This window comes from Phascolarctos cinereus, unplaced genomic scaffold, assembly GCF_003287225.1.
Source record: "Phascolarctos cinereus isolate Bilbo 61053 unplaced genomic scaffold, phaCin_HiC Scaffold_8;HRSCAF=390, whole genome shotgun sequence".
Taxonomy (NCBI): Eukaryota; Metazoa; Chordata; class Mammalia; order Diprotodontia; family Phascolarctidae; genus Phascolarctos; species Phascolarctos cinereus.
In genome coordinates this window covers 196,285-212,099 of record NW_027556291.1, presented here as the reverse complement: position 1 = coordinate 212,099, position 15,815 = coordinate 196,285, and the positions used below count along the sequence as shown (strand labels likewise).

At 50.0% G+C, this 15,815-nt stretch overlaps 1 protein-coding gene across 5 annotated transcripts in view; it reads right to left on the bottom strand.

The window, feature by feature from the left end:
• WNK3 (WNK lysine deficient protein kinase 3) overlaps positions 1-15,815 on the bottom strand; it is a 65,623-nt gene that overhangs the window by 21,388 nt on the left and 28,420 nt on the right. For all 5 annotated transcript variants that reach the window (XM_020980033.2, XM_020980035.2, XM_020980034.2 and 2 more), the window contains exons 9-16: positions 14,765-14,958; positions 14,582-14,656; positions 11,787-13,340; positions 7,371-7,444; positions 4,714-4,861; positions 3,428-3,544; positions 1,334-1,471; positions 732-783 (exon numbers count right to left, since the gene is read on the bottom strand). In XM_020980033.2, the coding sequence (XP_020835692.1) occupies positions 732-783; positions 1,334-1,471; positions 3,428-3,544; positions 4,714-4,861; positions 7,371-7,444; positions 11,787-13,340; positions 14,582-14,656; positions 14,765-14,958 (2,352 nt within the window). The remainder of the gene's footprint in view (positions 1-731; positions 784-1,333; positions 1,472-3,427; positions 3,545-4,713; positions 4,862-7,370; positions 7,445-11,786; positions 13,341-14,581; positions 14,657-14,764; positions 14,959-15,815) is intronic.

Genomic DNA, 15,815 nt, shown 5'->3' with positions numbered 1-15,815 from the left:
ACACATTAAATTCCCAGGGAAGCTTTCTGACCTTGTGGGCTAAGGCAATTGGCTCTAAACATGGATTTTTCGCAGTAGTCGGGCACGTACAATTGACTACAAGGAGTCTGATGTGGCAAACACAAAGCCACCTCTCGTCAGCTTGCAACGTGCTAGAAGAACAAAAGTTACCACTGGCCAGGCTCTTCTGAGTTTCTCCTTTAAAACCTCTCTGTGCACTCCGGCTTAGTCACAACAACCAACACACCCCAAGCCTGCTTGCCCACCGAATGGAGGTACCCTATCACACAAAAGCAGAGCCTCAGATCACGTGTCCCATGGGTCCCACACCTGGCACATTTCCATTTCTGCCCCTCCCCCAAAGTGTGCAGCAAAAGGCAAGAAACCAAGGAAGAGAGCCAAGTGAGCCAGGTTTGAGATCCCCCCAAATGAATGATTCGCTAGTTTCTGCATCATCTTTCAATCGGCAAGCATGGGACCAGATACCACGGTCGCTGGAAGAAGCCTAAGCAAGGAAAGGAAAGGCGATTTGAAAAATGAGCGTGCATGTGATCAGAGTGAAAACTAGTGGGGGACACACAGCCTCGCTTTTTTTCCTCGTGGGCCCTAGACGGGTCCTTTGGAAATGGCAGGGGAGTTTTACTAACAGTCACGTTCCCTTCCTTACAAACACCTTTTCTGGGAATTGGGGCAAAATCATGCCAATTGGCAAACAGACTCCAGGTACTCACTGCAGCCTTGAGCGAGCGCAGAATTCATCTGTGCTTGTTCGACTGATCCTGTCTGAATGACAAAGAAACAGAGTAAGACCTTTTCTACACAGCAACCCCACACAACGGCCACACACTTACATCCACACTCATCCACACTGCGCACCCCCACCCACAATAAACACATTCACACAACCCCCACTACCCACACACAAAACATACTCACATACACAACTCAAACACCCCCACTCAATACACACTCAAATTCACACAACTAACACACATACTCAATACACATTTACAGTCATACAATTAATACACACTCAACACACCCACTCACATACAAAACTCCCACACCCTCACTCACATACCTACGCAGGAACACTCACATAGACAGCTCACATACCCACATCTACATTCAACACAGCCACTCACATATAGACACTCATTCCCATATACACGCAACACCCACACGCTCAATATACATACACTCACATCCACACAACCACAAAGCCACGGTCACACCCATACACAATACCCCCCCCACACACTCAAACACTCATACATACAACTGACATCCACCCACACCCACACATCGACACAATTTCCTAAACAGCTCTTACTTGACAGCTGCTGGATTCTGATGAAGCCGACTCCCCACCAGGGAGGGTGCAAAGGATCTCCTGGGCACGGCATACAACCACCTGCAATTCTTCCACAAACTTCCCCTTCTCACACTCTAGCACAAAGTTATCTTCAACCTGCCAAGAAATAAGTCCCCATTCAAGAATGACATTCTCGCCTTATGTCAGGTCCCACAAAGGACAGAGCACTGAACTTGGCCAAGAACAAGCAGGTTGGACCTCTTGACTTTCAGGAGCTGCCACGCTAGTAGGGGCTTACATCAGGCTCACAAGAAAGTACACACATAAGACACAGACAAAGGGACTGGAGGAAGCCATGGAAGGTCTCCTATAGGAAGGGGCACCTGAAGCCTGAAGGGAGGCTGGGGTTCCAAAAGGCAGAAGAAAAGAGGGACAGCCTTCCAAGGAGGGGAAAGAAAGCCTAGGCAAAGGCACGGAGGCAGGTGATGAAGGGCATGTAAGGAGATAACACCAGGAAGCAATTTTTGCTGCAGTGTAGACTGTGTGAGGGAGACTACTGTATAAATCAGTATGAAAAGAAAGCAGAGCCAGATTGAGAAGAAAATTTTTCTCAGGAAGGCAAGAAGACAGGTAAAGTGCACACAGTTCCACGAGGGGCAGACAAATTGGAGCACGAGGAAAATCCAAAGAAAGTCATATCTTCTCTCTCCCCCGAAACTGACAAGAGGAACAGCATACAAGCTCCCCTCCTTTTCTGACAGTCACGTAAGAAGGAATTGAATGGGGCCAATGAAGTCTTTGCAAAACTACGCTGGGAGAACGTGGTACACTTCCACATTCCAATCAAGATCAACAAAGACCTGCTTCCTCAATGCATTATGGGTTCTAGGTACTGCAGTGGAATGAAAGGTAAGTTAAAAGCTCAGCTACCTCGGAAATATAAGTTACACACAAAGTGACTAAAAACATTATTCTCTGATGTCTGCTTGGAATCTGTGCTGCATAAAGATGACAAAAGATGGAAATAATCAATGTTGGAGGGGTTGTGTGAAGACAAGCGCACTGGTACACTGTTGGTGGAGCTGTGAAGCAATATAACTGTTCTGAAAAAACAATCTGGAACTATGCAAATCAAGTGACTAAAATGTTCCTACCCTGTGATCCAGAGATTCCACTACGAGGCTTATGTACCAGGAAGGTCCTGATAAAGAAGAAAGTTCCCATATGCATCCTTTTTGGAATAGCTAGCTGGTACAGTGGATAGGGCACTGGAGCTGGCATCAGGAAGAACTGGGTCTAAATTCTGCCTTAGATACTTCCTGGGTGACCCTGAGCAAGTCATTTCACCTCTGTCTGCCTCAGTTTCTTCAACTGTAAAATGGGATCATAACAGCACCTCCCATCCCAGGGTTGTTGTGAGGATCAAGTGAGACAGTAATTGTAAAAGTGCTCAGCACTGTGCCTGGCATATTGCAGGCACTTCATTGAGTACCTGTTTCCTTCCCTTTTCCTCCCCCCCTTTTTATGGTAGCTAAGAATTGGAAACAAAGTAGTTGGTCATCGATTCGGGAACAGCTATTCCTATGCCACCAGAAATGAGTATGGTGGATGCCAAGAAGCAGGGAGGCTCCACATGAACTGATGCAGTGCCATCTATGGCAAGAACAGCCACAAAACGACCCAAAACAAAACTTCAAAGAGCAAGCTCAGCCCCAAGAAAAGAGAGGAGGAGACAGAACTCTCACCCCACACCCACCCCGAAGAGCTGAGAGGTCACGGGCATGGAACAGGCCAGATATCTGCCAGGCTTTTTTGCTATGTTGATTCTTTTCATTTCATTTTTTTTTTCCTTCCCTGTCCTTACTGTCCTGATCTTTCTTTAAAAAATGTTGGTATAAAGATTGGGCTGGGGGGGAGGGGGCAGGGGCCAGGGGAGATAATGGGAAAAATTCTGGTGATGTAAAAAACCAAAAGATAGCGACAAAAAAGCCAAGAGTTTTTCAAAACGCACAGTTCATTTACACTAGTTCCAAGTACAGAGGTTCCCACTTCTTTGTGACCTCCCAAACCCTGAGCACAAGCAAACAACAGTAACTCAAAAGGAGATGCTACCATGTAGTTGGCGATGTCCTCGGGAGCATCTCCATCCACATCAAATTTGAAAGTGACCATCTTGTTATTATGAGTCTCCAGCTGACACTCCACCATGTTGTCGCCGAACATTGAAACCTAAGTAAGAAGAGAGCATAACTAGATTGCACAGGCTTCTTCCCTTCTTTGCAAACAGAACACAATGAATTCCAACATCAGACTCATGACTCAGCACTCAGTTCAAGGTCCTGAGGCCTAGATTCAAGCCTGCAGAAGAGTCATCCCCCCCAGCCCCCCTGCAAGATCACTGACCATCACCCCAACACTTTAAAGCTTCAATGCAACCCTATTCTAGATCCCTTTGGATTGCAGAAATTCATGATTGCCTCAATAGGGGAGAAAGGGGCCAAGTTCATACCCAACTTCGCTAGAAAGCAGGAAACACTACATCGAGGCTTCGAAGAGAATTATTCCAGGATGCCAGCTTCTGGCTGTCATGCAGGCCCACGATGGGTAGGGTACCCTTAACATGGCTGCCATGGGTACCCTGGCTTCTAGGCTGGGCTCAGCTAATCTAGTCCACTTATTTCTTTTTCTATTTTTTTACCCAGTCCTGCTAAATATTTCTGATGTCTAAATCTGACATACCAAATCTACGGAGAATTGAAAGGAATCTATAAGAGCTGGCATTTGACAAAGATTCAACAGTCCTGCAGGAGGGAGATGTTAAAAGTCGGGTTTTCTAGATGAGGTAACTGTCTGGAGGGGGGCAGCAAAGGCTGAAGAACTCTAATCGAGACAATGAGAGGCCTGAGGATGAAGTGGGGCAGCTGCTTCCTGGGCTGGGGGTGCCAGTGCGCGGCCCCATTTTACTGGCCTGTACTTATGGGTCACAAGGAAAGGCTATGTTATTGGGGGGGGCAGTTAGGAGTAGATAGGCAAGTGATAAAGATGCAAATGGAAAGAAATAAAAGACTGTCAAAAAAACATTGAGGATCAGACAGCACAGAAGGGGCCACAGCCAAGTCTTTGCAATAGTCATGATGTCATTTCTGCCCCTCAAGATCTGGATCTTCTCTGTGGCCACTGGGAGGTGTTCACTGAAAGCATCATCATCATCATAACAGAAATTAAACTGGATGCTTTCTACCCTTTTCTCCCCTAACTCTAGTCCTTTCACAGGAAAATCTGAGGAATATGACAAGGATGAGAGCTGTAGCTAGCTGCTGAAAAGCTTCACCATTCCATCCCCCACAAGTTACCCTCTCTGACTTCAAACTGAAACAAGCACTCAGATGTAGTTGTACCTGGAGGACAGTCAGTTGAAATCTGGGCCCCTTCTCCGGCCGAGGACACGATGCCCTCCTCTGCTTCATCCGATCCTGTTTCCCATTGCCAGCAAGGTTCTCAAACCCACCAGTCCCATCCTTCAATGCTGCTCCATCAGCACCAGTGCTAAGAAGCACAAAACAGAACTGCCATCAAATCTCTGAGAGCAGACAACAGTCTCCAGCAAAGGCCAAGCTCAAACCAGTGGTAATTAACAAAGGAAGCAGCTGCCCCACTTGGAAGGTTGTGCCTACCTTCCTGTATCAGATCTGAGGTGAAAGAGCCATATTCCCCCCTTCATCAATCATGGCAAGGACAAAGCTTTAGGAAGGCGCTCAAAGTAAGCAAGTCGTTCTAAGGGTGGACAACCTTGTCTTGTGAGGGACTTCCTGGGGGCAAGGGAGTGAGGTAGGGGTGAGTAGTCTTGAAAAGGAAAATAATATCTGCGGCCATGAAAGAGAGAAGGCACTCGGCAGCAGAAGGGTCCTTGGGAGATGCTTTGAGAAGCCAGCCCCAAATGGAAAGCCCTGAGATTAGTCATGTGCCTGCCTGTCTGGCCAATGTAGGGGCTGGCTATGTTGTTCAACTTGGGCCAGCTGGGGTGGGAAACCTAGGAATGTGAGCTGGGAGCAGGAATGAGAAGGAAAAAGTCATGGAGAGAAATGAGGAAGTGCAAAGCCAGAGAATCCAAGCAAGATGAGCTCAGGGAACCTGCCCATGCTAGGAAACTGACCAAAGGGGGAGCCATGTGGCCTGAACTGGAAGATAACAGGTGGAATGACTATATGGAAAGGAACTCCCTTCCTCAATGGCTAAGGGGGGAACTAGTGAACTGAAAGGGGGTGGACAGTTACTTTCAAGGAGGTCTACTCTGTGCCAGGCATTGGCCAGGCTGCTGGAGATAGAAAGGCAGACTTTGTGAAGCAAGGCCTGCTCTCAAGGCACTGGCCTTCTACTTGAGTAAACAGCATCCAGAGACAGACACAGACAGACAGACACACATATGGACACTCAGACAGACAAAGAAAGACAGATACAGACATACAGACACACACACACACACACACACACACAGACAGACAGACATACTGACAGAAAAGGTCATTTGACAGGAAAAATCAGGAAAGGCTTTGGGGACAAGGTGGTAGTTGGACTAGAAGTGAAAAGGAGCCAGGGACTCAGGGGCAGGTAGGCAGGTGGGGGTACAGAGGGGGAAAATGCTAGTACAAATGCATGAGATACAACAGCATGTGTGAGGTGGACAGGAAAGGGCAGTTGGGCTGGAGGGAGAATGTGGGAAGGAGAGTGATGGCCAAAGAGGGACGAACAGAAGAGTTTATATTTGAACCTGGGGCTCAGAGGGGAGGAAGTCCCAGAGCTCACTGAGCAAGGCGGTGACATGAGCAGGTGCTTTAGGAAGATAACTTGGGTAGCTGATGGGAGGCTGGACTGGAGAGGGGAATGGAAATCTGATACCTCCCCCCGTGCTCCCAACACCAGAGGAGCCGAGATGGACTGAGGAAGACATAAGGGAGTGACTTGGAAATCCTCAGTACGTTATATAAGCTCCAAAGAATAAGGACGCTAGGTACTTTTCCACCAAGGAAATGGTTTTTACCCCAAAAAAGGTTTTGTCCCCGGAGCAGATGTGACTAGGTTGCCCAGAAGACCCTGGAGAAAAAAGTCAGAGCCCCCAGAGCAGGAGAGGGCAAAAGTGGACGTCAGGAGAAGCCAGTACTTCAGCTGCTGAGAAGGGGCAGGGAAGGAGGAACATGATCTTTTGCTGGGGTTGTCTGGGCTTCCTAGGGATAGTGGGGATTCCCGTGAAATACATTCCAAGTGAGCAGCTAATGGATGTGGACAACCTCTCCTGCAGGTCAGTTAAAAAGTTTCCCTAAGTCATGACAGAAACTGCGCCCCAACTCCAGACAGGCTGACGTACGTTGTCGTCCCTCTTTCTCTTTCTTCCTTTTTTGGGGACATGGCTAATGGGGTCACCCGTCTCAACCCTACACATGTTTTGCAATGGGTCAGAGAGGGGGAGGGGACAAAAGAGATAATTTGGAATGGGAATGAAGATGGAATTTTTAAAAAGAAAGAAAATAGAGCAACAACAACGACAAAAAATAAACGAGGAAAAAAGAATTATACTTAATTTGTCATTAAGTCATAAATGGTTATTAACTGAGGTCATCACGGAACATGAAAAACAAAGAAAACACTGAGCGTGCCCAAGTCCACCAGCCCAGGTTAGGCCAACGAGTTTGGTCAAGCAGCCCCGTCAGTCTGCAAGGCCTCATGAAGACAGGGCGCCCGGCTGAAAGCCTGCTCTACACTTGACTTGGTTAGGAATGCTAGGCCCTAGGGAGCTCTCGCAATTGCTTCCAATGCTTTTTTAAACCAAGCTCCCTACTTTGCAAAACACTCTTCTGACAAAAACAGAGACAGTGCGCTCAGAGGGTCAGCAACGATTCCAGACTGGGCCGAGCTAACCAGGGCAGGATGCCTAAGCACGCATGGTTCTTACTGGGGCCACCTAAGAGAAACAGTGAAGGTAACACCGGATCAATCTCTTTTCAATGGTCCACAGCACACACGTCTTTTGTTCTCAGGGAATTCACTGGTTCACACTCACCTTCGGACTAAATCTGCCTTTGAAAGGGCTGTTTGTAGGTCTCCTACTGGTGGCTGGGATCCAGGCTGTGCGCTCTGTTGGAATACAACTTGTCAGAAAAACAGCTAGAATTCGAGGTATTCCCCCAGTCCCCACCCCCGCTTCATGACAATTTCTGAGCCTAGAAGAGCAATACTGCTGGGCACTACTGAACTTGACCAAATGCTTGCCAAGCAATCTGCACCACACGGCCTATGGAAAGGAAACTTCTCTTTGTTCTCCATCTGTAAAGTATCCAGATCTGGTCGTGGAGTTTGAAAGCGAAAAGAAAGGAAATGAATGTGGACATCTGGGCATCTCTGTGCAGCCCCTGGATCTCCCTGACCCCAGGCAGCAAGAGGCTGTCCCAATGCAGTGAGCCCTGACTCCAACAGCCCCTGCTCTGGGAGCTGGGCTGCTCCCTTCACCGCTCTCAATCCCGGTTTCCTAACCTATCAATCTTTTGGGGGAGGAAAAGCATTTGGGAACCACAAAGCTCTAGATGAAGCCACACTGTTATTCTGATGCCCTCATGCCTAAGAGTTGAAACCCTAACCAAGAATGAGGCCATGCAGCCTTGGGATCAGAAGAGCCCAGACTCCTCCCCAGTGAAATGACTTCTGGGCTGATCATCCTCAGCCCCAACTGCCTGGGAAAAGCTGCCAGCGGGGGCATCCAGCCCAAGTCCATAGGAAGAAGGACCGATCCTTGCAGCCATTACCCAAGTTCCTCTACTGATCTCTAAAACCCCAGGCTGGCTGGCTAGACTTTGAGCACCTGCTGGACAGTTTCCAAAAGCTTCCTCTGGGCCAAGGTTTGTGAAGGAGGAAGCAATGCAATTCTTCCTTTAACAACTTTTTTTCAACTCTGAAAATATTCCTACTTGCTTATCTGTGACAAAATGTCTCCCTTCTCCACATAGGCATACTGATGCTGTGGCACAGACAGGTCATTAGAAACCCAACTCTCCTGGGAAAGGCGCTCTCTGTCTGGGAAAGCATGGGAAAGGGGAGGGGGCTCCTTCCTGTATGTGCTAAGTCCCTACTGGAGGCCCTGGAGTCTAAGGTTCAAAGAGCTGGCTTTGAAGTCCAGCTCACCTCGTTCCTGATCGCTGTGTGACCCTGTACCTCTGAGCCTCACTTTCCTCCTTTTTCAAATGACAGCCTAGACTAGGGCCTTCCAGACTGAAAGACATCTAGACTGAAGGCCAAAGTGGGAAGCAAGAGCAGCCTGCTTCAAACCCTGACTCCGTCTAAGCTTAATGTCTTCAGGAACACAGTCATCTTCTTCCTTTCTCTGTCCCACTTACAAATCAGAAAGCAAAGTAATCAGTCATTTATGTGACTTGCCAGAAGGACCATTTTTTCTTCTGGAACTCTGAGAGGAGGGGGTGTGGCAAAGCCACGGGGCCTCAGGGAGCTCTGGGAACCGCATGCCTCCCTCCACACAGATCCTCACAGGCCAATGCCTCATGAGTCTTCTTTAGCATGGCCTCAAGGAACAAGGGAAGACTGGGACTGAACATCCACTCCTTGGCCTCTTCTCAACAAAGGCAGGAAGAAAAATGGCCACCTATCACCTTGGAGAGAGACTCAATGTCAGTCCTTTGCCGCTGAGGCCCAAACAGCCCCCCATCCCTCACACTTTCTCACCTTTTGGTCTGCACCAGGACCTTGTCAGCAGCTGTCCAGTCCGGATTTGCTCATTAATCCAATCTAAACAACTGAGTCAATCCTTCTGTTTTCCCATCTTTAGCCATCTTCTAAGTTAGCTATCATTGCTAGTTGTGGCTGGGTTTGATCTTTACATGAAAATTACCTTTCTTCAATAAAGCCAATGGCACCATCAGCTCAATTCCTTGGTTGTGCTTGGGTCCTGAGGAAAAGACTTGACCTCACCTCAGGACATAAGGGACTATCTCTCCCCTGGCCCAAAGCACAATGTGAGCTGAAACTCTGGCTTAGGGACCAACTAAAAAGCCTCTAAACCAACCCAGAAAAACCACAGAAGGCACATAATGACCAATCTCTTATTTCATTTAGAAAGGGAATAAACTGGCCTTCCTGGGGAAGGTCAGCCTCTAAGTGCCAATTCTGCCACCCAGGCAGGAAAACTGGAAGATGCCAGCCACTGCAGACATCAGTCCTGATTACTCAGTCTGCCCATTCACACTGCTCCCTTGCTGGCTGGAGCCCATCCCTTCAAACCCCACTTGGCTAGGCGAGGGGAGGCAGCAAAAGAAGGGTGAACATTAATTTTTTGGGAACCAACTCCTTATCCGGACACTATGTAACAAGGAACAAAGCAAGGGGAGAGTCCTCTCTGGGAGTGCTCCCAAGCCCACTGCACACACCAACTCAGAATACACCTGGGCCTCCAATCTGGAGTCAACCTCTGCACCTGTGGCTGAGAGACTTCCCAGGTGCGAAGGCTACTTCAAAGACCCACCAGGTGCCTCACTTGAGCTTTAGCTTCCCTGCTAGAAGTCTCCTGGAGACTGAAGGAACTAGATGGCTCAGTGGTCTGGGCTTGTCATCAAGTAGATGATCAAGGTTCCAATCCTGCCTCTGACATTTATTAGCCACATGACCCTTGGCAAACGTCTCAGTCCCCCCCGCCCCAAGTAAAGTGAAGGGTTGGATTAGATGGTCTCTAAGGTGATTCCAGCTATTTGCCAATGGTGCTTGTTATACAGCGGGTGGCAAGATCAAAAGATGTGTGCTGTGAGCCCCACTGGGCTCTGCCAGTCTGAGGGGACAGGTGGCTGCTGGGGCAGCTTCAACCTCATTCCTGAAACACTCATGCCCCACCCCCCCTGCCCCTGGCATTTCAAAGGTGATGAGATCTGTCAACCATTCCAGAAAGTGTTCACCCGAGTAAGGTCCACACATGTCTTAGAACGAGTATCAAAGTGGAGATGAGAAAGAGAAGCCGCCCAAGAAACCAAGCAAGGAGCCAGGAACCCCAGGCTGCTCATCTGTGATTCTAGAGCTACTCAGCTCACCATTGGCTCACACTCCCCTAATACAGTAACCTCCTCAGAGCCCAGGGATTGGCTGGGAAAGCAGCAGAAACATCCAGTTATGAGCCTTTGGAAGTATTGGAGATGGAAGGGACCTCAGAGCTCATCTGTCTAGCCCAGTGGCATCCAGGCCACCAAATGAACATTACCTGCGTCATACTGTCTTTGTACTGATTTGGTTAAACATCTCCCAATGACATTTGAATCTCGTTCAGGCCAAAGGAGTAAAACATCTGTAATCTAGTCCAGGCTCTGGTGTTGGGGAGTCCAGGGTCAGTCTGTTGGGTTCCACAGGCCAGATCTTAGCAAGGGAGAACTGTCACTAATAAGGCCAATAATAATGAGCCATCTCTGCAATCCAATGAGAAGCTACGGATACTGGTCCACCACAAAGTCCTCACATTCAGAGAAACAGGGACAGAGCACTGCATGCAGAACAACCCTAGTGGCTTGCCACACCCAGCATGTCTAATCCAATGCCTGTCACAGTGGCAGGGGGCAGGGGTGGGGTGGGGTGGTGAGACCAGCCCCTCGATTTCCCCATGAAAACACGACATATTCTTTTAATCCAGACACGAAGCCCCATCTGGGACACGATGGATGAGAGTGACCCAAATGCCTCCATCTAGAAACTTTAGCTTCCCCTCATGAGACAAAAGCACAAGCGCCAAGCCTCTGAACAGTCCAGCGCCCCCACTGGAGTTCCCATAGCCTCAGGTCAGCCCCTCTTCAAGCTTTTTCTCTTAATGTGCACCAGGCCAGGGCTAGAGCCGAGCTTCTGAACACAAGGGCCATTGCCAGTAAAACCAGAACTGGGAAAGCAGTGAGAGAGAAAAATGAGAACCAGTCTCTAGTGCTCTCCCTGAAGGAGAGGGCCAAACCCCAACCTCCCAAGTCTTCCTCAGTCCTGGCCCCACCAAATGCAGAAATTCCTCTTCATTTTTAAACGGTATTTTCTAGAACACGCCCCAATATCCAAAGCAGCACTGAAAAACTACGCTCAGTATCAAAGAACTCACACAACAAACCCTACCTCTGATACAAAGGCCCCCACTCACCAGCCTCTCAAACCCTCAGGGAACTAGGAAGAGCTCAGCAAAGGAAGAGATTTGGCTAAAGTGGCAACAAGGCGGCAAGACCAAGGAGGGCAAGTGTGGATCCTGCCCAGCTCCCAAAGGCGTGAAAGTTACTGAGGAGTGGCAAGACTTTCTCATTAGGAGCAGAGGACAGTGTCCGCCAAAAGACGGAAGGCCAGAGGCCAGACCCAAGGGCAGGAAAGCGAGGGCCGAGGAGAACCTTGTCCAGAAGCCAATCCTCTTCTCAACATGCAGAGAATATTCCCACCCCAACCCCCTGAATCTTCCCCCCAGATTTACCTTTGGAACATTTTGGCCTTTTAAAGCCTGATGCTGTGGCTGGGCCTGCAAGACAGGAATGCCCTGGGCGGGAAGTGAGGCCTGTGCTGGACTAGTCAGGGGTGGCTGTTTGGGACGCGCTGCCCCTGAAGTCTGGTAAAGAGCCACCTGCTGCTGCTGCTGCAATTCCAATGGCCCAGGGACGGGCACTGGGCTCAACGGCGGCTGCCACTGCGGCTGCTGCTTCTGGCAAGGCAGAATCTGACTGCACTCAGTGGCCAAGTGGGGGACTAGAGCTGGTGCTTGCTGGGTCTGGCTGGGGGCCGGCTGCTGGAAGGTGCCAGGTTGGCCATAGGAGACTTGCTGCTGACTCTGAGAAACTTCAGGAGTCAGTAGCTCATGGGGCGGCACTGCTGGTAGATGAGAAGAGTGAACTACCTGCTGATGTGGAGTGAATGTGGACTCTGAAAAAGGACTCAGGCGAAGAGGCTGCTTTGGGAAGGGACGTGATTGGCCTTCCCCGGCCCTCGGAGCGCCGATGGCTGGTGAAGGAGGCGGACCTCGGAGCTGTTCATTCCCCAAACTGACATCCACCTTCGGAACAGCCAAAGGAACGGCTGGTGGCTGGCCTAGACACACCTGGGGCTCTGAGGCCGGCATGCCATATGACTGCTGTTCATCTGGAGCTTGCTGCTCAGGGTTAGAGCTGGCTGAGTGCACCTGGTGGCCCAAGTATGTCACCCGGTCCGGGGCCTGTAGGGAGGAAGTTGCTTGCCCTGCATATGAAGAAGGCTCAGGGGCTAGGACAGGGTAAAGAGGCTGATCTGCAGGCTGCCCAGTGTAAGTCCCTTGAATGACATATGCTGGCTTCTCCAGGTAAGAAGGCTGGGCATGATATGCTGCAGGCTGTCCAGGAAGTGAAGCTGAATAGAGGGAGCGCACTGCAGGTGGGGGGATAGTGTAAGCCTGGGGTGGCACAGGCTCTGGAGCTGGAATCAAACAAGAAGGCTGCACAGGATAGCTGGGGAAAGGCAGCTGCTCAGATGACTTCACCACAAAGATGCGCTGTTGTTCACCCAGCGAAATCAGGCCTCCTCTCCCCTCACCTTCTGGCTGCTGCATGACGCCCTGAGCATCAGACTCCTGGAGTCCAGCATCTTGGGTTGGCTGCACAGCCTTCATCAGCAGAGCCACTGGGGGGAGTGGGCAAGGCATCGGGTAGTAGTGAGGCTTCGGCCCTGCACAGAGAGGGCCAGAATCCTGCTGGACCACCGAGTATGCTTGGGACACTAAAGGCAGCTGGGGGGCAGTGAGTTGTGCTCCCGGATGGCGAGCCAGAGAGCCTGGGAGTTGCTGGGCTGCCCTGAGAACACCCTGGGTGCTAGTCATATACTGAGCAGGGGGTGGATTTGACAAGAAGCTCGAAGGCTGCTCAGTGTCCAGTGTCAGGCCCACCATCCGACTTCCATTCTGAGGGCTGTGATCAAGCATGATGCCTGCTGCAGGGTGCTGGGAAGAGGGCAAAGTCAGTAGATTTGAGGCCTGTCTGTCTGCTCCAAAGGTCTGTTGGGGTTCCTGGTACAAGGAAAAGGTGGGTAAGGAACATGCATAGATAAAGCCCAGTCCAGTATGTCTGGCCGACCTGGCCACCGAGGACTTTAAAAAACAAATCATCACTAAGCCCAGTTTTCCTTGAAGTTCAAATTCCCCCACTGTGGAACACCAAAGATTACAATGTATTGCTTTGGTTTTCTACATCTTCTGGCTCAAAATCTCCCTAAGGAATTTCAAGGAAATTTAAGTCAAAAAGTTCTTGGGATCTGAGCTCCTCTCCCACTCCAGAAGTGGGGTATGGCCCCCACCTCCCCAGCAAGGTAAAGTGACAGCTTTCACAGACCAAAAATCCAAGAGGGGACGCAACGGGTCCAATAGGACCTTGCCTCTCCCTCCCTCTTTGCAGTTTCTTGCTATTTGAGATGGATGTGCCCAAAAAGTGGATCTGGGAGGTGAAAGGCCAGAAAACTCACCGGGACTTCAGTAGTTCCTGCCATTCCCTTGACAAGTTTCTCTCCAGGAGCTGCCTAGCCACATGGAACAGTCACTGTGCCCAGTGCATGCCTTGACTGGGGTCTCTCCCCTCTAAGAAGATGGGCCCAACACTCACGGTACTTGGGCAAAGTGGAGAAGGCACTCTTGACTTGGCAACATCCAAAACAAGCCAGAGTCTCTCTGAAGCCCACCTTCAAGCCCCAAAGCTAAAGACCTCCCTTCAATTGTACAAAACCAATCCGCCCCCCCCCCCACAATGTGATATGTCTGGGAGCCTCAACTTCTATAAGCATCGAATCCTCAGCTGAACTTGATACAGAGGGATGACTTAATCACTGGAAGATATCACTCCTAATGACAAAGAGAAGCAATACCAGTGGGGGAGGAGGAGACAGGAGTGCTGATCAAACTCAACAAAGGAGACAGTAAGGAGCCACTTGAAGGACTCCCAGAGCTCCAGCTTGCCCAGGACTGAAGCCTCCTCAAGGCACCTACAAAACTTGTGCACTCAGTGGCTGCTTCCAAGGGCCTGGGAATCATGGCTGGAGGGGAGCAGGGACAAGGAGGGAACCTAAGGGGGAAATGTATGGCTGGAGTGCGAGCTGCTCCTGGGGATAGCTGTCCTAAGTCTTCTGCATTAGTCACTGACAAGCCAAGCTCGAAAAGTGAACCCCAAGAATGAGTCTTCAACACTGATGGTCCATCTCAGCCCCACGAGGAAGGTGTTGTGTGCAAGAGTGGGAGCTGCTCAGCCCAGGGAATCTTACCATTCTCTGGGAGAACTGCTGGACAGCTACTGGTGGAAACATCTGGGGCTGGGCAAGGCATGCTTGCTGTTGGACCTGACTCCAAAAGAAACGGTTAAAAACAATGTTGAAAGCAACTTTCCTATTCACAGTCAGCGCTGAGACTAGAGTTCAAACAAGTTCAAGCATCTGAATAAGTCTCACCCCTGGCATTTGCTGGTAATGTCCCACCAGCTGCTGGGGCGGGTACAGGTGCCCCGGAAGCTGGGCTTTGGCCTGGGGAACGTGAGACGCTTTGGCAGGAACCACCGGCAGATCCGGACAGTAGGCCATGGTGTGTTGACTCGAAGAATCGGAATGCTTCACTGCCCCAACTCCTGCCTCAGGCAGACCATCAGCTGCAGCAAAGAAACATGCCAGCTGTGAGGTATCATGAAGATGAAGACGGCAGCTGGTGATCACTCACACACACAGACATAAGCCAAGGCCACTACAGGATTCATCTGAAACGAGCCATGAGATCCCCTTGGCATTGTGGCAGGCCCCTGCCCTGGGAGTGAAGTGCTTCCGTGACTTTGGACAAGTCACTTCCATTCTGAGTCTCAGATTCCCCATGTGTAAAATGAGGAGCCCAATCCTAACCCAGATACTTCCCTTCCTGGAAATGGGTGACCAGGTGAGTAGCTGGCAGCATTACCTCTCCTCCTTGACGTCACATGCAGCTGGAACTGGAACGGGGCTCAGAGGCTGCCTTTTCTAATTCTCTCAATTGACAAAATAGGAAACTGAGGCATTTGACTTGGAATGAAGAGAAACTTAGGTCTGAGTCCAATCAGGGATACCTAGCTCTATCAACATTGCTATGGCATTTCACTTGTCACTCAGCTTCACTCTCTTCCTCTAAAAAACAGGGCCCTAGGGCAGCTAGGTGGAGGCCTTGGAGTCAGGAGGACCTGAGTTCAAATCCAGCCTCAGACACTTAACACTTACTAGCTGTGTGACCCTGGGAAAGTCATTTAACCTGGATCGCCTCAGCAAAAGGCAAAAAAAAACACCAAGGGCCCAGAGAGGAGAAATGACTTGTCTGACTTCTGACTTTTTACCTTTTTTTTGGGGGGGGGGCTAGGCAGTGGGGTTAAGTGACTTGCCCAGGATCACACAGCTAGTAAGTGTTATGTGTCTGAAGCCAGATTTGAACTCAGGTCCTCCTGAATCCAGGGCTGGTGCTCTATCCACTGTGCCACCTGGCTGCCCC